The sequence below is a fragment of the Haliotis cracherodii genome, unplaced genomic scaffold (genome assembly GCF_022045235.1).
Source record: "Haliotis cracherodii isolate W230 unplaced genomic scaffold, xgHalCrac1.p SCAF_14, whole genome shotgun sequence".
Classification (NCBI taxonomy): domain Eukaryota; kingdom Metazoa; phylum Mollusca; class Gastropoda; order Lepetellida; family Haliotidae; genus Haliotis; species Haliotis cracherodii.
In genome coordinates, this window is record NW_027266269.1 from 39,225,651 (window position 1) to 39,251,781 (window position 26,131).

At 42.6% G+C, this 26,131-nt stretch overlaps 1 protein-coding gene across 1 annotated transcript in view; it reads left to right on the top strand.

Moving 5' to 3' along the window:
* LOC139460830 (uncharacterized) overlaps nt 1-11,426 on the top strand; it is a 38,162-nt gene extending 26,736 nt beyond the window's left edge. The window contains exons 21-27 of the mRNA XM_071242303.1: nt 288-389; nt 832-912; nt 4,514-4,637; nt 5,732-5,847; nt 8,173-8,349; nt 9,385-9,739; nt 11,252-11,426. Of these exons, the coding sequence (XP_071098404.1) occupies nt 288-389; nt 832-912; nt 4,514-4,637; nt 5,732-5,847; nt 8,173-8,349; nt 9,385-9,739; nt 11,252-11,355 (1,059 nt within the window). The 3' untranslated portion in view covers nt 11,356-11,426. The remainder of the gene's footprint in view (nt 1-287; nt 390-831; nt 913-4,513; nt 4,638-5,731; nt 5,848-8,172; nt 8,350-9,384; nt 9,740-11,251) is intronic.
* The last annotated feature ends 14,705 nt before the right edge of the window (nt 11,427-26,131 follow it).

Here is a 26,131-nt window from a genome sequence, read left to right on the forward strand (position 1 = left end):
TTACCAGTACCCTTTGTCCCAATACCGATTGTCATTTCTCTCCCGCTTTTTGATGCGATGGTTCGGCCACTAGGTTTATCTAGTGTCTTTCCCCTCTAAAAAACAACGTCGTCCAATAGACGACGCTATCAAGTTGCAAGCGTATGTTCGAATCTCGAGAAATGACGTCATGACAGAACAATGTTTTATCGTGAAATAAACCACGCTTCATTCTTCATTGGTCTTTGCGATTTATCGCGTATCTATCTTATATAATTGCCTAACACTTGTGACTGTGATGTTGACAGATAACAACAAGAGACATCCCGACAGAGAGGTTTGTGGCCGTCAGGACGGACTATCCACCGCAGACAAGATTCAACTCCACGTTTGAATGGCGATTTGCCTCTGTGCGTAAATTGGCGAATCTGTCCCTGTAAAAAATACAACTTTTGCTCCGTACCTGGATCCCAGACTATCCCTCACCGACCGGAGCGTTCGTGCACCATGGAGGGGGCACGCATGGCCCAGTCGTCTAAGGCGCCGCGATTCGCTGTGCAGAGTTGCGTCCTTTGGGCACGCCAGAAACCTATGATTGTGGGTTCGAGTCCCGGTTCGCCCCCATTATGTTTTTAGGTTTGTCAGCACCATACCCGTGCTCGTGGGTTTCATCAAAGTGGTAAACGTCTCAGACCTAATTCACTTCGGGCTTTCCTCCCACATTAAACTGACACGCCGTGATATAACTATAATACTGTTAAAAGCGGCGTTAAACCCAACTCACTCACTTACATTCAAACCCTTCCCAAGCAATCTCCAGAGCGCCAAGGAACAGATGATTGTGTATTTCAGAGTCAATATGCCCGAGTCCAGCAGAGTCAGGAGACCTTCAGTGGCGGAGTTCCAGTTCAGATGCAGATTAGTGTACCGGCAGTAAGTTGTGTTCCTTCATCTCACATAGGGGCATGCTTGGTGAGTGAGTGAGTTGCGTTAAACGCCCCCTTGATCAATATCTCAGCATGTCTGCAGTGAGTTGTGCCCCTTTATCTTGCATAAGTATTGTGTGTGGTGCCTTGCTGAGCGAGTGAGTGAGTTGCGTTAAACACCACCTTGATCAATATCTCAGCATGTCTGCAGTGAGTTGTGCACCTTTTATCTTGCATAAGTATTGTGTGTGGTGCCTTGCTGAGCGAGTGAGTGAGTTGCGTTAAACGCCACCTTGATCAATATCTCAGCATGTCTGCAGGGAGTTGTGCCCCTTTATCTTGCATAAGTATTGTGTGTGGTGCCTTGCTGAGCGAGTGAGTGAGTTGCGTTAAACGCCCCCTTGATCAATATCTCAGCATGTCTGCAGTGAGTTGTGCCCCTTTATCTTGCATAAGTATTGTGTGTGGTGCCTTGCTGAGCGAGTGAGTGAGTTGCGTTAAACGCCCCCTTGATCAATATCTCAGCATGTCTGCAGTGAGTTGTGCCCCTTTATCTTGCATAAGTATTGTGTGTGGTGCCTTGCTGAGCGAGTGAGTGAGTTGCGTTAAACGCCCCCTTGATCAATATCTCAGCATGTCTGCAGTGAGTTGTGACCCTTTATCTTGCATAAGTATTGTGTGTGGTGCCTTGCTGAGCGAGTGAGTGAGTTGCGTTAAACGCCACCTTGATCAATATCTCAGCATGTCTGCAGTGAGTTGTGCCCCTTTATCTTGCATAAGTATTGTGTGTGGTGCCTTGCTGAGCGAGTGAGTGAGTTGCGTTAAACGCCACCTTGATCAATATCTCAGCATGTCTGCAGTGAGTTGTGCCCCTTTATCTTGCATAAGTATTGTGTGTGGTGCCTTGCTGAGCGAGTGAGTGAGTTGCGTTAAACGCCACCTTGATCAATATCTCAGCATGTCTGCAGTGAGTTGTGCACCTTTTATCTTGCATAAGTATTGTGTGTGGTGCCTTGCTGAGCGAGTGAGTGAGTTGCGTTAAACGCCACCTTGATCAATATCTCAGCATGTCTGCAGTGAGTTGTGCCCCTTTATCTTGCATAAGTATTGTGTGTGGTGCCTTGCTGAGCGAGTGAGTGAGTTGCGTTAAACGCCACCTTGATCAATATCTCAGCATGTCTGCAGTGAGTTGTGCCCCTTTATCTTGCATAAGTATTGTGTGTGGTGCCTTGCTGAGCGAGTGAGTGAGTTGCGTTAAACACCACCTTGATCAATATCTCAGCATGTCTGCAGTGAGTTGTGCCCCTTTATCTTGCATAAGTATTGTGTGTGGTGCCTTGCTGAGCGAGTGAGTGAGTTGCGTTAAACGCCCCCTTGATCAATATCTGAGCATGTCTGCAGTGAGTTGTGCGCCTTTATCTTGCATAAGTATTGTGGGTGGTGCCTTGCTGAGCGAGTGAGTGAGTTGCGTTAAACGCCACCTTGATCAATATCTCAGCATGTCTGCAGTGAGTTGTGCCCCTTTATCTTGCATAAGTATTGTGTGTGGTGCCTTGCTGAGCGAGTGAGTGAGTTGCGTTAAACGCCACCTTGATCAATATCTCAGCATGTCTGCAGTGAGTTGTGCCCCTTTATCTTGCATAAGTATTGTGTGTGGTGCCTTGCTGAGCGAGTGAGTGAGTTGCGTTAAACGCCACCTTGATCAATATCTCAGCATGTCTGCAGTGAGTTGTGCCCCTTTATCTTGCATAAGTATTGTGTGTGGTGCCTTGCTGAGCGAGTGAGTGAGTTGCGTTAAACGCCACCTTGATCAATATCTCAGCATGTCTGCAGTGAGTTGTGCCCCTTTATCTTGCATAAGTATTGTGTGTGGTGCCTTGCTGAGCGAGTGAGTGAGTTGCGTTAAACACCACCTTGATCAATATCTCAGCATGTCTGCAGTGAGTTGTGCCCCTTTATCTTGCATAAGTATTGTGTGTGGTGCCTTGCTGAGCGAGTGAGTGAGTTGCGTTAAACGCCACCTTGATCAATATCTCAGCATGTCTGCAGTGAGTTGTGCCCCTTTATCTTGCATAAGTATTGTGTGTGGTGCCTTGCTGAGCGAGTGAGTGAGTTGCGTTAAACACAACCTTGATCAATATCTCAGCATGTCTGCAGCGAGTTGTGCCCCTTTATCTTGCATAAGTATTGTGTGTGGTGCCTTGCTGAGCGAGTGAGTGAGTTGCGTTAAACGCCACATTGATCAATATCTCAGCATGTCTGCAGTGAGTTGTGCCCCTTTATCTTACATAAGTATTGTGTGTGGTGCCTTGCTGAGCGAGTGAGTGAGTTGCGTTAAACGCCCCCTTGATCAATATCTCAGCATGTCTGCAGTGAGTTGTGCCCCTTTATCTTGCATAAGTATTGTGTGTGGTGCCTTGCTGAGCGAGTGAGTGAGTTGCGTTAAACGCCCCCTTGATCAATATCTCAGCATGTCTGCAGTGAGTTGTGCCCCTTTATCTTGCATAAGTATTGTGTGTGGTGCCTTGCTGAGCGAGTGAGTGAGTTGCGTTAAACGCCACCTTGATCAATATCTCAGCATGTCTGCAGGGAGTTGTGCCCCTTTATCTTGCATAAGTATTGTGTGTGGTGCCTTGCTGAGCGAGTGAGTGAGTTGCGTTAAACGCCCCCTTGATCAATATCTCAGCATGTCTGCAGTGAGTTGTGCCCCTTTATCTTTCATAAGTATTGTGTTTGGTGCCTTGCTGAGCGAGTGAGTGAGTTGCGTTAAACGCCACCTTGATCAATATCTCAGCATGTCTGCAGTGAGTTGTGCCCCTTTATCTTGCATAAGTATTGTGTGTGGTGCCTTGCTGAGCGAGTGAGTGAGTTGCGTTAAACGCCCCCTTGATCAATATCTCAGCATGTCTGCAGTGAGTTGTGCCCCTTTATCTTTCATAAGTATTGTGTTTGGTGCCTTGCTGAGCGAGTGAGTGAGTTGCGTTAAACGCCCCCTTGATCAATATCTCAGCATGTCTGCAGTGAGTTGTGCCCCTTTATCTTGCATAAGTATTGTGTGTGGTGCCTTGCTGAGCGAGTGAGTGAGTTGCGTTAAACGCCCCCTTGATCAATATCTCAGCATGTCTGCAGGGAGTTGTGCACCTTTTATCTTGCATAAGTACTACCTTGCTGAGTGAGTGAGTTTCATGCTTAGTCTCGTGTCTGCTTAGTTAGTTCAGGCGTGTGTGGGTGTGGGTGTGGGTGTGGGTGTGGGTGTGGGTGTGGGTGGGTGTGTGGGTGTGGGTGGGGGTGTGGGGATGGTTGGGTGTGGGTGTGTGGATGTGGGTGGGTGTGTGGGTGTGGGTGTGGGTGTGGGTGGGGGTGTGGGGGTGGTTGGGTGTGGGGGTGTGGGTGTGGGTGGGTGTGTGGGTGTGGGTGGGGGTGTGGGGGTGGTTGGGGGTGTGGGTGTGGGTGTGGGTGTGGGTGTGGGTGGGGATGAGGGGGTGGTTGGGTGTGGGGGTGTGGGTGTGGGTGGGGACAATGTTGAATCGCCTCTTACGACTTGGAGTTGCTGGGGACTTCTTACAACTAGTCTACTCAGACTGAGACATTCCCTCTTGTGGTTGCAGTACAACGTCAAGTACACGTACAACATCTACAACTTCATCCAGGCTAGGCCCAACCTCCTGAGCTGGGACATCCGCTCATGCTACAGGGGTCAAGAGAAGAGGATTCTACAGTTTTCAATTCCTGGTGGGTAGTAAGTTAGTTAGTAAGTATGTAATGGCAGAGGCTTGAAGTATATAATGCAAAGTAAGTATCCGGAGGACTGTCATTAAATGATGAGTAGTTGTCGCCTTTGTCTTCATGGCTGTGGGGAAAAGGGGAACAAAGTCTTTATGCTACTATGTGTTTACAGTTGTGTTTGAGACGGCTCGGCGAGTCGAGTGCTAGTATCGTTCGCTTGTTGCAATCATCGACAAACCGTATAATTTGATTGGAAATGCATTTTGTTGAGTGAGTGATTATGGTCTTACGCAGCTTTTAGCAATATTCCAGAAATATCACGGCGAGGGACACCAGAAATGGGCTTCACACAATGTACCCATGTCGGGAATCGAACCCGGGTTTTCAGTGTGACGAGGGAACACTTAAACCACTAGGCTACCCGACCGCCCCTGTATACCCATTTAAGTGCCGTGTCATTCCAATAGGGCTCAAAACGAGCTTAATGCGGCGAAAGGGACCAGATCATTGATCGTGATGGAAGGGAGATATTATATACTGGACAATCCAGAATGTTCATGATTTAGATTTTGCAGCTCTTTTGTGTTATTGAACTTTCGGTTTGATTAACATAGAGCGAAGGCTGGACAGCGCGTGACACACATCTCATGATTGTCATGACGAATTTGAAGTTTGTTTCCCGTTGAAGTTAACGTAAACTTGAAATACTTGCTGTCCTGGCCATCGGTATATATAAAACCATTGGATATAATTACGTAATAAAATTAGTATTAATATGTGTCAAATAATTCAAAGTTTTTTCACACTACATGCATGTCCATATGTTTTTGTGTTTTGCGTGGAAACATTTCGGTGAGAATATATCTGTCCAGTAACTTCTGCTTGTCATAAGAGGCGACTTTACTGATCGGGTGGTCAGGCTCGCTGACTTGTTTCATGCATGTTATCGTCGCCCAATTGCGTGGATCCATGCTCATGATGTCAATCACTGGATGGTCTGGACTCACTTCTTTGCAGAACACCGCCATACAGCTGGAATACTGCTGATTACGAAAAAGCCACCCAAATAACACAACAAACAAATATTTCATTCTCCACAGGGTCCTACAGTTCCCAGATATCCTCCAGCAGAGAGACGTTTAAACATGACACACTCTCAGCCTTACAAGATTCCCTCAATGTCTCACCTCTCCGCATAAATGACATTCACCTTCAGGTAAGTGTTTCTCATTGTCTCACCTCTCCGCATAAATGACATTCACCTTCCGGTAAGTGTTTCTCATTGTCTCACCACTCCACATAAATGACATTCGCCTTCAGGTAAGTGTTTCTCATTGTCTCACCTCTCCGCATAAATGACATTCACCTTCAGGTAAGTGTTTCTCATTGTCTCACCTCTCCGCATAAATGACATTCACCTTCAGGTAAGTGTTTCTCATTGTCTCACCTGTCCGCATTAATGACATTCACCTTCAGGTAAGTGTTTCTCATTGTCTCACCTCTCCGCATAAATGACATTTACCTTCAGGTAAGTGTTTCTCATTGTCTCACCTCTCTGCATTAATGACATTCACCTGCAGGTAAGTGTTTCTCATTGTCTCTCCTCTCTGCATTAATAACATTCAACTTCAGGTAAGTGTTTCTCATTGTCTCACCTCTCCGCATTAATATTATTCAGCTACTCGAAAAGTGTTTCTCATTGTCTCACCACTCCGCATAAATGACATTGAGCTACAGGTAAGTGTTTCTCATTGTCTCACCTCTCCGCATTAATATTATTCAGCTACTCGAAAAGTGTTTCTCATTGTCTCACCACTCCGCATAAATGACATTGAGCTACAGGTAAGTGTTTCTCATTGTCTTACCTCTCCGCATTAATATTATTCAGCTACTCAAAAGTGTTTCTCATTGTCTCACCACTCCGCATAAATGACATTGAGCTACAGGTAAGTGTTTCTCATTGTCTCACCTCTCCGCATTAATATTATTCAGCTACTCGAAAAGTGTTTCTCATTGTCTCACCACTCCGCATAAATGACATTGAGCTACAGGTAAGTGTTTCTCATTGTCTCACCTCTCCGCATTAATATTATTCAGCTACTCAAAAGTGTTTCTCATTGTCTCACCACTCCGCATAAATGACATTGAGCTACAGGTAAGTGTTTCTCATTGTCTCACCTCTCCGCATTAATATTATTCAGCTACTCGAAAAGTGTTTCTCATTGTCTCACCGCTCCGCATAAATGACAGTCAGCTACAGGTAAGTGTTTCTCATTGTCTCACCTCTCCGCATTAATATTATTCAGCTACTCGAAAAGTGTTTCTCATTGTCTCACCACTCCACATAAATGACATTGAGCTACAGGTAAGTGTTTCTCATTGTCTCAACACTCCGCATCAATGACAGTGAGCTACAGGTAAGTGTTTCTCATTGTCTCACCACTCCGCATAAATGACATTGAGCTACAGGTAAGTGTTTCTCATTGTCTCACCTCTCTGCATTAATATTATTCAGCTACTCAAAAGTGTTTCTCATTGTCTCACCACTCCGCATAAATGACAGTCAGCTACAGGTAAGTGTTTCTCATTGTCTCACCTCTCCGCATTAATATTATTCAGCTACTCGAAAAGTGTTTCTCATTGTCTGACCACTCCACATAAATGACATTGAGCTACAGGTAAGTGTTTCTCATTGTCTCAACACTCCGCATCAATGACAGTGAGCTACAGGTAAGTGTTTCTCATTGTCTCACCACTCCGCATAAATGACATTGAGCTACAGGTAAGTGTTTCTCATTGTCTCACCTCTCCGCATTAATATTATTCAGCTACTCAAAAGTGTTTCTCATTGTCTCACCACTCCACATAGTTGACATTTAGCTACAGGTAAGTGTTTCTCATTGTCTCACCACTCCGCATTAATATTATTCACCTACTCGAAAAGTGTTTCTCATTGTCTCACCACTCCGCATAAATGACATTGAGCTACAGGTAAGTGTTTCTCATTGTCTCACCTCTCCGCATTAATATTATTCAGCTACTTGAAAAGTGTTTCTCATTGTCTCACCACTCCGCATTAATGACATTCACCTGCAGGTAAGTGTTTCTCATTGTCTCACCTCTCCGCATTAATATTATTCACCTACAGGTAAGTGTTTCTCGTGTGATAAAAAGACGAGACATGACCTGGTCAAAAGTAAAAAAATATTATGGTATAGTGTGACATGTTTTAAAATTGACTGGCAGTTAGCGTTTTCCTTTTCATCACTCCATGTTACGAACACCGGATGTTCCATGGCGTATGGTAGAAAACCCAGTCTTTAGCAGGCCAAGCTTATATGTTATTAACGCAGCACCAGTGAAGTCATTGGCTGATAATTGCAATTGCTAAACCGTCGTCATTTACACATTTGAAAAAAATAAGGTTTCAAATTTAATATTTTATATTCTAACATAAAGCACAGATATGTCACCGACATGTGACACACGTCCCTCTACACTTTTCCCATCTAATTTAAGCTATTACATTTGCATTGTTCAGATAAATTTCACCACCACCGTCAGCGTGAGATTCACCTTGCTGGGCACTGCGCCTATCGAAGGGGACGTGAACGTCAACATCACAGAGACGTCGCTCGACAGTGCTGTCGCAAAACTTGCGCAACTTATTAAGGACCATGCTTTCATGATTCAAGCAGTATTTGGCAGTTACGTTGAGGTTAGTACTGTCGTGTTTGAATATATTCGCAACGAATAGGACCCCAGTGAAATGCTCTCATCCAATGTGCGCTCATCATTTTGGTCACGTGTAAAAAGTTATATCCCAATGTACACTGCTGCTCGAGAATTGCACAGACGCCTGCCTAGTCTGTGGTTTCGATGACCGTGAATGGAAATGAATAGAGACGTTGTCGCGAGCTGTTTACTACCTATACTGATATGCTCTTCTTGCAACTCAAGTATGTGGCTATGCTCTAAAATAGATAGATAACAAGAAGCAGCTGCGAGAACAACGGCGCAATACTCTATCATTATTGTCGCAACATTATAACATAATACACAACGGTTCCTCGTCCTTTGTATATTACGAAGGTGTTCACAATGGTACATAACTACATCGGGAAAGGTGGTCGGGTCGTCAACAGCGACTCAGTTCCCTGCGCAGAGCTGCGTCTCTTGGGCACGTCAGAAACCTTTGCTTGTGGATTCGAATCCCGGTTCGCCCCGATTATGTTTCTAGGTTTGTCAGCACCATACCCGTGCTTGTGGCTTTCACCTAAGTGGTAAACGTCTGAGAACTGCATCACTTCAGGCTTTCCTCCCATATTGGGCTGACACGCCGCGATAAGATATCACTGGATTAATGTTAAAAGCGGCCTTAAACCCAAAATACTAACTCACTTCTAAGTAAAGGTTAATATTATCGTTTAATAATACCTTGGGGTATGTTGGGTAACCTGGCGATTAAAACTGTGTCAGTCACGCCAGTAGCGTGTGTTCGATTCGGATGGCCAAGCTCGCCGACTTGGTTGATGCATGTCATCGTACCCCAATTGCTTTGATGGATGCTTGTGATTTCAATCATTGGATTATCTGGTCCAGGTTCGATTATTTACGGTCCGCCGTCATAATGCTGGAATATTGCAGATTGCGGCATTAAACAACAAAGAAACATACACAACCTCAATATAGAAGTGAACATTCATAGGAATTGATTTTTAAAATTTTAAATGTATTTATGTCCCTTTCGTAGGCAATTGCAGCTCTACCTAAGTCATTCCGTGACATTACAGAGGAAGGTAAAACGACCGCAATATCAGCAACAACATCACCAGCCGCATCAGCCACTAAATCTCCATCACCAACAACACGGACAACATCAAAAGTATTAAAACCCACGAAAATTGTGACAACTGGAGTCCCACAAACAAAACCTTCGGGGAAGGCGACTAAAGCTTCGACCACCCCCGTGCCCCGCCCTGGGAGGAGCTCACATGGTCAGGGTCTCAAACCAACAACAGCAAAACTCCATATAACAACACCAGGTCTATATGGTTCTTCGTTGGCAAATATTCTGTGTGGATACGGCCATGCAGGATACAAAACAGGTAAGGAGTCGACTGATTGAAGCTTGTGTTAATACCCAGCTGTAGAGAAACAGTATCACTCACGTGTATGAAGAGTCGGTTAATAACAAACTCCACTGGGCAATATCAGTAAACTCTTCCATGACACTGACGAATGCTTGCTTATTATTGGTCAAAACAATAAGTAAATCAGGTATCTAATGCTACTACATGCTTCAAAATTACTAGGCCTATCCACACGACAACTTGCCTATGAATACATTGATCTATCGAGTGAGTGAGCATGGTTTTACGCCGCTCGAACCTGGGCTCTCTGTGTGACCACTTGACTACTCCACAGTGGTTAAAGCTTGCGCTCGTCAAGACCCGGGTGCGATTCCCGGCATGGGTACAGTTTGTGAAGCCCATTTCTGGTGTCCCCTGCTGCGATACTGTTGGAATATTGCTAAAGGCGGCGTAAAACCACATTCACTCACTCAAGTCGACAGGTACATCAAGGTATAACCTAATATCTCAGACGCCGGTTTGGCTGTAAGAAGCTTGAATTGCAGATATTACAAAGATCGGCAAAAAATGTTGCCATGGCAGTGGGGTGTGTTTTGTCGATGTAGAAGCACGAAGAAGACCTTTAGAGTTTTCCAGTTGTACACGCGATTAATCAAAAACGTTCAGATATTTGACGTATATGAAAAAACAGGTTATTGGGTTTAATGCGATTTAAAACCTGAATCCAAGGGATAAAATCGGGTGGGGGGGGGGGGGGGGGGGGGGGGGGGGGGGGCGTCAGGGACGAGGGTAAATGTTTCATCTAACTTATAAACCGCAAAAAAAAGAAACATAATTAATCAACATTTACATGTTTCAAACATACTTGTCATGAACATAAGAAAACGGGCGTAATTTTTTTTTTCACTTTTCGGTTTGCACCATTCCACATGTCATTACATTGTCTTCAAATGTAAACTAAATTTCTAGCAAGATACATTCACATGTTACAATATCAATGGAAATTGTATAATAACAATCATGAGTATATCATAGCATCCCTGTTCGTGAGATTTAACCTGATTGGAGAATAAAAGGATGAAGGCACTGGAGGTTTTCTGAAACGACAACGCAAGAGAACCTATGTTCTCGATTATCCGCCGAAACAATCTCCATTTGGTGTAAAAGGACAAATAGTTGTGATAGTTATATTATTGGATCACTGAAAATCAGTGATGACACAGGTGTTCGCGGAAAGGTTAGCTAGCATGTCCTGCCCTAGCTGTAGAACCCGCCAGTCACACAATTTGCGTAAAATAGGAAGTATAAGCTGTCTGCAGCCGCATAGCAGTACTTCTGCAAAGTGACGATGGTCTGTAAACAATCCAGACAATCATGTGATCGATGAACCAGACAATCACGATAGTGCGTTTACTGATTTTCTTTGAAGAAAAAACATGTTTAATAATATACTCCTTTTTAATTAAGGTGGGATCAACTGAGTCTGCACCATGTGACCTTTATAACTTGTGTACCTATTCCTTCCAGGTGTCGTGGTGGGCGTGAGTGTCGCCATGGTGATTGTTGGGGGCGTACTGGGGACTGGGGCGGCCATCTATATGTCTAGAAGAAGAAACATCGGATTCCGATGATGTGACTCTACCTACACACATTCTGCTTACTTTAACTGTTTCAAACTGATTTCCATGATCATGTCTGTTATGGGGCAACAATAACTATAAAAAAAATAAAAAAAGTTCATCTGTTACATTTCTAGCTCCATATAGACGGTAAAAACTGCAACGGCTTTTTTGTTAGACATCGCCTCAAGCAGCTGGGGAGAGAGTGGGGTTACGTCTCTTTTAGCAATATTCCAGCTGCAGCAAAGTCCAGGGCGTGGTCACCAGCAAAGTGCTTCTCACATTGTACCCCACTATCACATTGCTGGAATATTGCTGAGTGAAGCGATAAACACCCCACACACAAACCATGTAGAACACGTTCATGCATGCAAACCTGTCATATTCAAATGTTTAAAAATAACACATTTCTTGAAGTTTATCTGTTTCTAATTATGGTGGTGGGGTTGTCTCATGTATAAAGTTATGGCTCGTCAAGCTGATAAGCCGGGTTTGAGTCCAAACACAAATACCATCAGTGAATACCATTATATAAAGGCTACCCTGATACAGCTTGGATATGGACTGTGGAGTTTAACAACGAACTACAATCACCTCTCGAAGATTGTCATCAGTGTACTCCACGAAATGTTAGCAACCAGCATTTCCAACAGAAATAATATCGCATGAAATGAATCATGAATGGTCAGTGTAATTGATATATCATTTTGCCTTGTCGTTTGTCTTCCTTTGGAAGTGTGCCTCAAATTGTCGCGTCTAACACAGGCACGTAGGTGCGAAGTATTTATAAAAATAAAACCTCATGATGGTATGGGACAGACAACCACTATCAGGAAGAGACACGAAGTGCACATTAATTAATGACTAGTTTATCTGTGAGATGTTTTTATTGAATTAAAGGAGGTCAGTAGTTTAAACGGGGAGATATTTCAGGTCAGTGCGTGTCTGAGGCAGGTGCATGAAACTTTGTCAGCAAAGACATTCCTCTGGATACGAGCAACGTGAAGGCAAAAATCGATCACAGGTGAGTACAACCCATTCTTCGAGAATGTTACAGAAGAAATGGAACAAAAAACACCGATTGTATTCTTTCCAGGTCTTAGCTTACTCTATCAACACGACAAGGAAGTATAACACGTGCCTGCGTGATTGAATTGGGGTTGTAGTGTCAGCTTATAATGACGTGTCTTTGTTCGTTATTTACTGCGCGCTAGCCTATATTAACGCGTCAGTGGGTGTCGTATGCTGCACGTGAGCTTATAGTAACGTATCAGTATTTGGTGTGTACAACATGCCAGCTGATATACTCTTACAAAAAAAGAAACGCAAAGCCAGATTTGTGTGAGGTAGGAAAATACATTCATGTTGTGGAGGGAACAGTTTTTTACTGCAGTCATCTCAGTTATCGGTACATAGGAAACGTCCAAGTTGAAGGTCATCTACCATCAATAACGCGTATGTTCCCCGATGGAATCGATAGCGGCATGACATCTCCCATGGATGAGATGAATAGGCGAATCACATCATGTGGAATGGTAGCCCACTCGGCCTGCAACGCAAAAAACAACTGTTGCAACATCTGGGGTTGTGGTTGACGTCGGCGTAGCCGTCTATCCAATTGACCCAACAGGTGCTCTAACGGGTCCAAATCCGGGGATCTGGAGGGCCAGGGGAGAACATCAACGTTGTTGTTGTGTAGACAGGCTCTTGTGATCCATGCTGTATGCGGTCGGGCGTTTTCCTGCTGGAATACACCGTTGCCGTTGGTTGCAATTGGGAGGACATGTGGTAGAAAACTTTCGTTGTTGTATCCTTGAGCCGTAAGATTGCCCTGGATATGGACCAAACCTGTCCTGCCATGGTGAGAGATATCCGCCCACATCATAACGCTACACCCATCAAACCTATCTACTTCCTGTACGCCGATGTCTGTATACCCGTGCACTTCCATCCCTCGAGGGAGGAGAAATCTTGATTCATCGCGGAACCAAACAGCTCTCCATCGCAGTTGAGGCCATGCCCTGTGTTGACGACACCAATGCAGTCATTGTTGACGGTGTTGCCGACTCAATATGACGCGTCGAACAGGACGTCTTGCTCGTAGACTTGCTGCTCTTAAAGGGTTTCGTACTCTGGTCGGAGTTTCCGCGCAGTCCGGTTATTTGGAATGCGGTTGAGGTGGCTGTGGTCGTCCTTTCACGTAGGTGGCGCAGTCGGATGTAGCGATCTTGGTCGGGGGTCTTGGTTACTCATGGTCGTCCCGACCTTGGCAAATCACGTGTTGACCCATGCTGTTGAAACCGACCCCATAGCACCACAGACCACAGACATTTTACCCCCTCCCTTAGTTTGTAAACCATTTCTCTAGGAATGCACCAAAAAATGCTGCTTGACCATATTGTGGAGTTCCGAAACAAGATTCTATTGGGCGTAAAAGGCGAAATATTGGTATATGCGTGTATCACTGAAGATCAGTGATGACACCAGGTATTCGCTAAAAGAGTAAGTATGCGCTGCCCTAAGAAACGTCCAGCAAGACCATGCATTTCCCTAAAACCCCGGGAAGTGTCATTTTTCAGATGTCTTCAATAAGTGTTACATCACTGTGTCTGTATGAATGAATGAATAAATGAATGAATGAATGAATGAATGAATGAATGAATGAATGAATGAATGAATGAATGAATGAATGGATGGCATTTCTTCCCAAACATATATTGGAAATACATGTATCTTATGTTGGCACACATGGATGTTATGTTGGCATACATGGATGTAATTGTGGCATACATGGATGTAATGGTGGACTACATCAATGTAATGGTGGACTATATGGGTGTAATGGTGGCATACATGTACATGGTTGTAATGGTGGCACACATGGATGTAATGGTGGCATACATGGATGCTATGTTGGCATACATGGATGTAATGTTGGCATACATGGGTGTAGTGTTGGCACACATGGATGTAATGGTGGAGAACATGGATGTAATGGTGGACTACATGGATGTAATGGTGGAATACATAGATGTTATATTGGCATACATGGGTGTAATGTTTGCATACCTGGATGTAATGGTGGCATACCTGAGAGTAATGTTGGCATACATGGATTTAATGTTGGCATACATGGATGTAATGGTGGACTACATGGGTGCAATGTTGGCATACATGGATCTTATGTTGCATACATGGATGCAATTGTGGCATACATGGATGTAATGGTGGCATACATGGATGTAATGGCGGCAAACAAGGATGAAATCTTGGCATACACTGATGTAATGGTGGACTACATGGATGTAATGGTGGCACACATGGATGTAATGGTGGCACACATGGATGTAATGGTGGCATACATGGATGTAATGGTGGCACACATGGATGTAATGGTGGCATATATAGAATGTAATGTTGGCATACACGGATGTAATGGTTGCATACATGGATGTAATGGTGGCATACATGGATGTAATGGTGGCATACATGGATGTAATGGTGGCATACATGGATCTTATGTTGCATACATGGATGCAATTGTGGCATACATGGATGTAATGGTGGCATACATGGATGTAATGGTGGACTACATGGATGTAATGGTGGCATACATGGATGTAATGGTGGCATACATGGATGTAATTGTGGCATACACTGATGTAATGGAGGACTACATGGATGTAATGGAGGACTACATGGATGTAATGGTGGTATACATGGGTGTAATGGTGGTATACATGGGTGTAATGGTGGTATGCATGGATGTAATGGTGGTATGCATGGATGTAATGGTGTTATGCATGGATGTAATGGTGGCATACATAGAATGTAATTTTGGCATACATGGATGTAATGGTGGCATACTTGGATGTAATGGTGGCATATATGGGTGTAATGTTGGCACACATGCGTGTAATGGTGGCACACATGGGTGTAATGGTGGCACACATGGGTATAATGGTGGCACACATAGATGTAATGGTGGCATACATGGATGTAATGCTAGCATACATGGGTGTAATGGTGGCATACATGGATGTAATGATGGCATACATTGGAGTAATGGTGGCATACATGGATGTAATGATGGCATACATGGATGCAATTGTGGCATACATGGATGCAATTGTAGCATACATGGATGTAATGGTGGCATACATGGATGTAATGGCGGCAAACAAGGATGAAATCTTGGCATACACTGATGTAATGGTGGACTACATGGATGTAATGGTGGCACACATGGATGTAATGGTGGCACACATGGATGTAATGGTGGCATACATGGATGTAATGGTGGCACACATGGATGTAATGGTGGCATATATAGAATGTAATGTTGGCATACACGGATGTAATGGTTGCATACATGGATGTAATGGTGGCATACATGGATGTAATGGTGGCATACATGGATGTAATGGTGGCATACATGGATCTAATGTTGCATACATGGATGCAATTGTGGCATACATGGATGTAATGGTGGCATACATGGATGTAATGGTGGACTACATGGATGTAATGGTGGCATACATGGATGTAATGGTGGCATACATGGATGTAATTGTGGCATACACTGATGTAATGGAGGACTACATGGATGTAATGGAGGACTACATGGATGTAATGGTGGTATACATGGGTGTAATGGTGGTATACATGGGTGTAATGGTGGTATGCATGGATGTAATGGTGGTATGCATGGATGTAATGGTGTTATGCATGGATGTAATGGTGGCATACATAGAATGTAATTTTGGCATACATGGATGTAATGGTGGCATACTTGGATGTAATGGTGGCATATATGGGTGTAATGTTGGCACACATGCGTGTAATGGTGGCACACATGGGTGTAATGGTGGCACACATGGGTATAATGGTGGCACACATAGATGTAATGGTGGCATACATGGATGTAATGCTAGCATACATGGGTGTAATGGTGGCATACATGGATGTAATGATGGCATACATTGGAGTAATGGTGGCATACATGGATGTAATGATGGCATACATGGATGCAATTGTGGCATACATGGATGTAATGGTGGCATACATGGATGTAATGGTGGACTACATGGATGTAATGTTGGCATATATGGATGTAATGTTGGCACACATGGATGTAATGGTGGCATACATGGATGTAATGGTGGCATACATGGATGTAATGGTGGCAAACAAGATTGTAATTTTGGCATACACTGATGTAATGGAGGACTACATGGATGTAATGTTGGCTTACATGGATGTAATGGTGGCATACATGGATGTAATCGTGGCATACATGGATGTAATGGTGGCATACATGGATGTAATTGTGGCATACACTGATGTAATGGAGGACTACATGGATGTAATGTTGGCATACATGGATGTAACGTTGGCATACATGGATGTAATGGTGGCATACATAGAATGTAATTTTGGCATACATGGATGTAATGGTGGCATACTTGGATGTAATGGTGGCATATATGGGTGTAATGTTGGCACACATGCGTGTAATGGTGGCACACATGGGTGTAATGGTGGCAGACATGGGTATAATGGTGGCACACATGGATGTAATGGTGGCATACATGGATGTAATGCTAGCATACATGGGTGTAATGGTGGCATACATGGATGTAATGATGGCATACATGGGAGTAATGGTGGCATACATGGATGTAATGATGGCATACATGGATGTAATGGTGGCATACATGGATGTAATGGTGGCATACATGGATGCAATTGTGGCATACATGGATGTAATGGTGGCATACATGGATGTAATGGTGGACTACATGGATGTAATGTTGGCATATATGGATGTAATGTTGGCACACATGGATGTAATGGTGGCATACATGGATGTAATGGTGGCATACATGGATGTAATGGTGGCAAACAAGATTGTTATTTTGGCATACACTGATGTAATGGAGGACTACATGGATGTAATGTTGGCTTACATGGATGTAATGGTGGCATACATGGATGTAATGGTGGCATACATAGAATGTAATTTTTGCATACATGGATGTAATGGTGACATACATGGATGTAATGGTGGCATACATGGGTGTAATGTTGTCACACATGCGTGTATTGGTGGCACACATGGGTGTAATGGTGGCACACATGGATGTAATGTTGGCATACATGGATGTAATGGTGGCACACATGGATGTAATGTTGGCACACATGGGTGTAATGGTGGCATACATGGGTGTAATGGTGGCACACATGGGTGTAATGGTGGCATACATGAATGTAATGATAGCATACATGGGTGCAATGGTGGCATACATGGATGTAATGATAGCATACATGGGTGTAATGTTGGCATACATGGATGTAATGCTAGCAAACATGGGTGTAATGGTGGCATACATGGATGTAATGATGGCATACATGGGAGTAATGGTGGCATACATGGATGTAATGGTGGCATACATGGGTGTAATGGTGGAACACATGGATGTAATGGTGGCATACATGGGTGTAATGGTTGCATACATGGATGTAATTGTTGCATACATGGATGTTAAGGTGTCACACATGGATGTTATGTTGGTATATATGGATGTTATGTTGGCATAAATGGATGTAATGGTGGCATACATGGATGTAATGGTGGCATACATTGGTGTAATGGTGGGATACATGGTTGTAATGTTGGCTTACAAGGATGTAATGTTGGCATACATGGATGTAATGTTGGTACACATGCATGTAATGGTGGCATACATGGATGTAATGGTGACATACATAGATATAATGTTGGTACACATGGATGTAATGGTGGCACACAAGGGTGTAATGGTGGCATACATGGAAGTAATTGTGGCATACATGGATGTTAAGGTGTCACACATGGATGTAATGTTGGCATACGTGGATGTAATGGTTGCATACATGGATGTAATGGTGGCATACATGGATGTAATGTTGGCACACATGGATGTAATGGTGGCATACATGGATGTAATGGTGACATACATGGATGTAATGTTGGCATACATGGGTGTAATGGTTGCATACATGGGTGTAATGTTGGTATACATGGATGTTATGTTGGCACACATGGATGTAATGGTGGCATACATGGATGTAATGTTGGCACACATGGATGTAATGGTGGCATACATGTGTGTAATGGTTGCATACATGGATGTAATGGTGGCATACATAGATGTAATGGTGGCATACATGGATGTAATGTTTCCACACATGGATGTAATGGTGGCATACATGGATGTAATGTTGGCATACATGGATGTTATGTTGGCACACATGGATGTAATGGTGGCATACATGGATGTAATGGTGGCATACATGTGTGTAATGGTTGCATACATGGATGTAATGGTGGCATACATGGATGTAATGTTGGCACACATGGGTGTAACGGTTGCATACATGGGTGTAATGGTGGCGCACATGGATGTAATGTTGGCATACATGGATGTAATGTTGGCATACATGTGTGTAATGGTTGCATACATGGATGTAATGGTGGCATACATGGATGTAATGTTGGCACACATGGGTGTAATGGTGGCACACATGGGTGTAATGGTGGCACACATGGATGTAATGGTGGCATACATGGATGTAATGATAGCATACATGGGTGTAATGGTGGCATACATGAATGTAATGGTGGCATACATGGGTGTAATGGTGGCACACATGGATGTAATGGTGGCATACATGGGTGTAATGGTGGCATAGATGGATGTAATGTTCGCATACATGGATTTTAAGGTGTCACAAATGGATGTTATGTTGGTAAACATGGATGTTATGTTGGCACACATGGATGTAATTGTGGCATACATGGATGTAATGGTGGCATACATGGGTGTAATGGTGGGATACATGGTTTTAATGTTGGCTTACAAGGATATAATGTTGGCATACATGGATGTAATGGTGGCATACATGGATGTAATGGTGACATACATGGATGTAATGTTGGCACACATGGATGTAATGGTGGCACACATGGATGTAATAGTAGCATACATGGGTGTAATGGTAGCACACATGGATGTAATGTTGGCATAAATGGATGTAATGTTGGCACACATGGATGTTATTGTGGCATACATGGATGTAATGGTGACATACATGGATGTAATGTTGGCATACATGGATGTATTGGTTGCATACATGGATGTTATGTTGGCACACATGGATGTAATGTTGGCATACATGGATATAATGATGGCATACATGGGTGTAATGGTTGCATATATTGGTGTAATGGTGGGATACATGGTCGTAATGTTGGCTTACAAGGATGTAATGTTGGCACACATGGATGTAATGGTGGCACACATGGGTGTAATGGTTGCATACATGGATGTAATGGTGGCACACATGGATGTAATGGTGGCACACATGGGTGTAATGGTTGCATACATGGATGTAATGGTGGCATACAAGGATGTAATGGTGGCATACATGGATGTAATGTTGGCATACAAGGATGTAATGTTGGCATACAAGTGTGTAATGTTGGCATACATGGATCTAATTGTGGCATACATGGATGTAATGGTGGCATACATGGATGTAATGGTGGCATACAAGGGTGTAATGGTGGCATATATGGCTGTTATGGTGGCACACATGGATGTAATGGTGGCATACATGGGTGTAATGGTTGCATACATGGATGTAATGGTGGCATACATGGATGTAATGGTGGTATACATGTATGTAATGGTGGCATACATGGATGTAATGTTGGCATACATGAATGTAATGGTGGCATACATGGGTGTAATGGTGGCATACATGGATGTAATGTTGGCACACATGGATGTAATATTGGCACACATGGATGTAATGGTGGCATACATGGGTGTAATGGTGGCATACATGGGTGTAATGGTGGCATACATGGATGTAATGGTGGCATACATGGGTGTAATGTTGGCACACATGCGTGTAATGGTGGCACACATGGGTGTAATGGTGGCACACATGGATGTAATGTTGGCATACATGTATGTAATGGTAGCATACATGGATGTAATGGTGGCATACATGGATGTAATGATGGCATACATGGGTCTAATGGTGGCATACATGGATGTAATGGTGGCATACATGGGTGTAATGTTGGCACACATGGATGTAATGTTGGCATACATGGATGTAATAGTTGCATACATTGATGTAATGTTGGCACACATGGATGTTATGTTGGCACACATGGATGTAATGGTGGCATACATGGATCTAATGGTGGCATATGTTGGTGTAATGGTGGGATACATGGTTGTAATGTTGGCTTACAAGGATGTAATGTTGGCATACATGGAAGTAATGTTGGCATACATGGATGTTATGTTGGCACACATGGATGTAATGGTGTCGTACATGGATGTAATGGTGGCATACATGTGTGTAATGGTTGCATACATGGATGTAATGTTGGCATACATGGATGTAATGTTGCCACACATGGATGTAATGGTGGCACACATGGGTGTAATGGTTGCATACATGGATGTAATTGTGGCATACATGGGTGTAATTTTGGCATACATGGATGTAATGATAGCATACAAGGATGTAATGTTGGCATAAATGTGTGTAATGTTGGCATACATGGATGTAATGGTGGCATACATGGATGTAATGGTGGCATACATGGATGTAATGGTGGCATACATGGATGTAATGTTGGCACACATGGATGTGACGGTGGCATACATGGATGTAATGTTGACATACATGGATGTTGTGTTGGCACACATGGATATAATGTTGGCATACATGGATGTAATGGTGGCATACATGGATGTAATGTTGGCATACAAGGATGTAATGGTGGCATACATGGGTGTAATGTTGGCACACTTGGATGTAATGTTGGCACACATGGATGTAATGTTGGTTCACATGGTTGTAATGTTGGCATACATGGATGTTATGGTGGCATACATGGATGTAATGTTGGGACACATGGACGTAATGGTGGCATACATGGATGTAATGTTGGCACACATGGATGTAATGTTGGCGCACATTCATATAATGTTGGCACACATGGGTGTAATGTTGGCATTCATGGATGTAATGGTGGTATACGTGGATGTAATGGTGGTATACATGGATGTAATGGCGGTATACATGGATATAATGGTGGTACACATGGATGTAATGTTGGCACTCATGCGTGTAATGGTTGCATACATGGATGTAATGGTGGCATACCAGGATGTTATGGTGTCACATATGGATGTTATGTTGGTATACATGGATGTTATGTTGGCACACATGGATGTAATGGTGGCATACATGGATGTAATGGTAGCATACATGGGTGTAATGGTGGCATACATGGTTGTAATGTTGGTTTAAAATGATGTAATGGTGTCACATATGGATGTTATGTTGGTATACATGGATGTTATGTTGGCACACATGGATGTAATGTTGGCATACATGGATGTAATGGTGGCACACATGGATGTTGTGTTGGCACACATGGATATAATGGTTGCATACATGGATGTAATGTTGGCATACATGGATGTAATGGTGGACTACATGGATGTAATGTTGGCATACATGGATGTAATGGGGGACTACATGGATGTAATGGTGGACTACATGGATGTAATTGTTGCATACATGGATGTAATGATGTCATACGTGGATGTAATGGTGTCATACGTGGATGTAAAGGTGGCATACATTGATGTAATGGTGGTATACATGGATGTTATGTTGGCACACATGGATGTTATGTTGTTATACATGGATGTTATGTTGGCACACATGGATATAATGGTGGCATACATGGATGTAATGTTGGCACACATGGATGTAATGGTGGACTACATGGATGTAATGGTTGCATACATGGGTGTAATGGTGGCAAAAATGGATGTAATTGTGGCATACAGGGATGTAATGTTGGTATACATGGATGTAATGGTGGCATACATGAATGTTATGTTGGCATACATATATATTTTGTTGGCATACATGGATGTGATGTTGGCATATATTGATGTTCTGTTGGCATACATGAATGTTATGTTGGCATACTTGGGAGGTTCGTTGGCATACACCCAGCGATAACATAAACAACATGTACATTTATCTCTCAAGGGACACTTATTACTTGAGATCTCCATTTGAGATTCCTTTGTTGTCAACATGTCAACATGACCTCAGTGATTTAGCAATACCTAGGGATTCACTCACAGCAGCTAGCAGATAAAATATCTTTGAGGAAGTGTCAACCAAAGTATTTTGAAACTGTCTTAATCTTGCAGAAACATTTTTTAACTGACAGAAGCTAAAGTATAAAGAAATCAACAATGCTGTTAAATAAACTTTCTGATGCAAAAATAAATCAGCTTGGACTTCTGTACAATGATAACATAAAGATGGCATTGTGAAATCTTTTGCAGAAAGATCAAGGTTGGTACATGTGAAAAGTTGTTTGTGAAAAATTGAGAAAAGCGATAAATGTAAATAAGGTTCTGTTTTGTACCTGGGGGCATGTACGTGGATGTTATATTGGCATACATGGATGTAATTGTGGCGTAAATGAATGTAATGGTGACATACATGGGTGTAATGGTGGCATACATGGAAGTAATGGTGGCATACATGGATGTAATGTTGGCATACAAGGATGTAATGTTGGCATACATGGATGTAATGGTGACATACATGTGTGTAATGGTGGCATACATGGATGTAATGTTGGCATACAAGGATGTAATGTTGGCATACATGGATGTAATGTTGCCATACATGGATGTAATGGTGACATACATGGATGTAATGGTGGCATACATGGATGTAATGGTGGCATGCATGAATGTATTGGTGGCATACATGAATGTTATGTTGGCATACATCGATGAAATTGTGGCATACATGGATGTAATGGTGACATACATGGATGTAATGTTGGCATACATGGATGTAACGGTAACATACAAGGATGTAATGGTGGCATGCATGAATGTAATTGTGGCATACATGGATGTAATGGTGACATACATGGATGTAAGGGTGACATACATGGGTGTAATGGTTGCATACATGGAAGTAATGGTGGCATACATGGATGTAATGTTGGCATACAAGGATGTAATGGTGGCATACATGGATGTAATGGTGACATACATGGGTGTAATGGTGGCATACATGGATGTAATGTTGGCATACAAGGATGTAATGTTGCCATACATGGATGTAATTTTGCCATACATGGATGTAATGGTGACATACATGGATGTAATGGTGGCATACATGGATGTAATGGCGGCATGGATGAATGTATTGGTAGCATACATGAATGTTATGTGTGCATACATCGATGAAATGTTGGCATACATGGATGTAATGATAACATACAAGGATGTAATGGTGGCATGCATGAATGTAATGGTGGCATACATGGATGTTTTGTTGGCATACATGGATGAAATGGTGGCATACATGGATGTAATTTTGCCATACATGGATATAATGGTTGCATGCATGAATGTATTGGTGGCATACATGGATGTAATGGTGGCATACATGGATGTAATGGTGGTATACATGGGTGTAATGTTGGCATACGTGGATGTAATGTTGGCATACATGGATGTAATGGTGGCATACATGGATGTAATGGTGACATACATGGATGTAATGTTGGCATACGTGGATGTAATGTTGGCATACATGTGTGTAATGTTGGCATACGTGGATATAATGGTTGCATACATGGATCTAATGGTGGTATACATGGTTGTAATGTTGGCATACATGGGTGTTATGTTGGAATACATGGATGTTATGTTGCATACATGGGTGTTATGTTGGAATACATTGATGTAATTGTGGCATACATGGATGTATGTTGGCATACATTGGTGTAATGTTGGAATACATGGATGTTATGTTGGCATACATGGATGCAATGTTGGAATACATGGATGTTATGTTGGCATGTATGGGTGTAATGTTGGAATACATGGATGTTATGTTGCCATACATGGATGTAATTTTGCCATACATGGATGTAATGGTGACATACATGGATGTAATGGTGGCATACATGGATGTAATGGCGGCATGCATAAATGTATTGGTAGCATACATGAATGTTATGTTGGCATACATCGATGAAATGTTGGCATACATGGATGTAATGATAACATACAAGGATGTAATGGTGGCATGCATGAATGTATTGGTGGCATACATGGATGTTTTGTTGGCATACATGGATGAAATGGTGGCATACATGGATTTAATGGTGACATACATGGATATAATTGTGGCATGCATGAATGTATTGGTGGCATACATGGATGTAATGGTGGCATACATGAATGTAATGGTGGTATACATGGGTGTAATGGTGGCATACGTGGATGTGATGTTGGCATACATGGATGTAATGTTGGCATACAAGGATGTAATGGTGACATACATGGATGTAATGTTGGCATACGTGGATGTAATGTTGGCATACATGTGTGTAATGGTGGCATACGTGGATATAATGTTGGCATACATGGATCTAATGGTGGTATACATGGTTGTAATGTTGGCATACATGGGTGTTATGTTGGAATACATGGATGTTATGTTGCATACATGGGTGTTATGTTGGAATACATTGATGTAATGGTGGCATACATGGATGTATGTTGGCATACATGGGTGTAATTTTGGAATACATGGATGTTATGTTGGCATACATGGATGCAATGTTGGAATACATGGATGTTATGTTGGCATGTATGGGTGTAATGTTGGAATACATGGATGTTATGTTGGCATACATGGATGTAATTGTGGCATACATGGATGTAATGGTGGCATACATGGATGTATGTTGGCATACATGGGTGTAATGTTGGAATACATGGATTTTATGTTGGGATACATGGATGTAATGGTGGCATACATGGATGTAATGTTGGCATACATGGGGGTAATGGTGGCATACATGGATGTAATGGTGGCATACATGGGTGTTATGTTGGAATTCATGGATGTAATTGTGGCATACATGGATGTATGTTGGCATACATGGGTGTAATGTTGGAATACATGGATGTTTTGTTGGCATACATGAATGTTATGGTGGCATACATGGATGTAATAATGGCATACAAGGGTGTAATGGTGGCATATATGGATGTAATGGTGGCATACATGGAAGTAATGTTGGCATACATAGGTAATGTTGGCATACATAGATGTAATGGTTGCATACATGGATGTAATGGTGGCATACATGGATGTAATGGTGGCATACATGGATGTAATGTTGGTATACATGGATGTAATGGTGTCATCCATGGATCTAAAGGTGGCATACATAGATGTAATGTTGGCATACTTGGATGTTATATTGGAATACATGGGTATTATGTTGGCAAACATGTGTGTAATGTTGCAATACATGGGTGTTATGTTGGCATACATGGGTGTAATGTTGGAATACATGGATGTTATGTTGGCATACATGCGTGTAATGTTGGAATACATGGATGTTATGTTGGCATACTTAGATGTAATGGTGGCATACTTTGCTGTCATGTTGGCATACATGGGAGTTATGTTGGCATACATGGATGTAAAGGTGGCATAAATGGATGGTATGTTGGCATACATAGGTGTTATGTTGCATTCATGGATGTAATGGTAACATACATGGATGTAATGTTGGCATACGTGCAAGTTATATTGACACATGTGTGTGTTATGTAGGCATACATGGGAGTTATGTTGGCATATATGG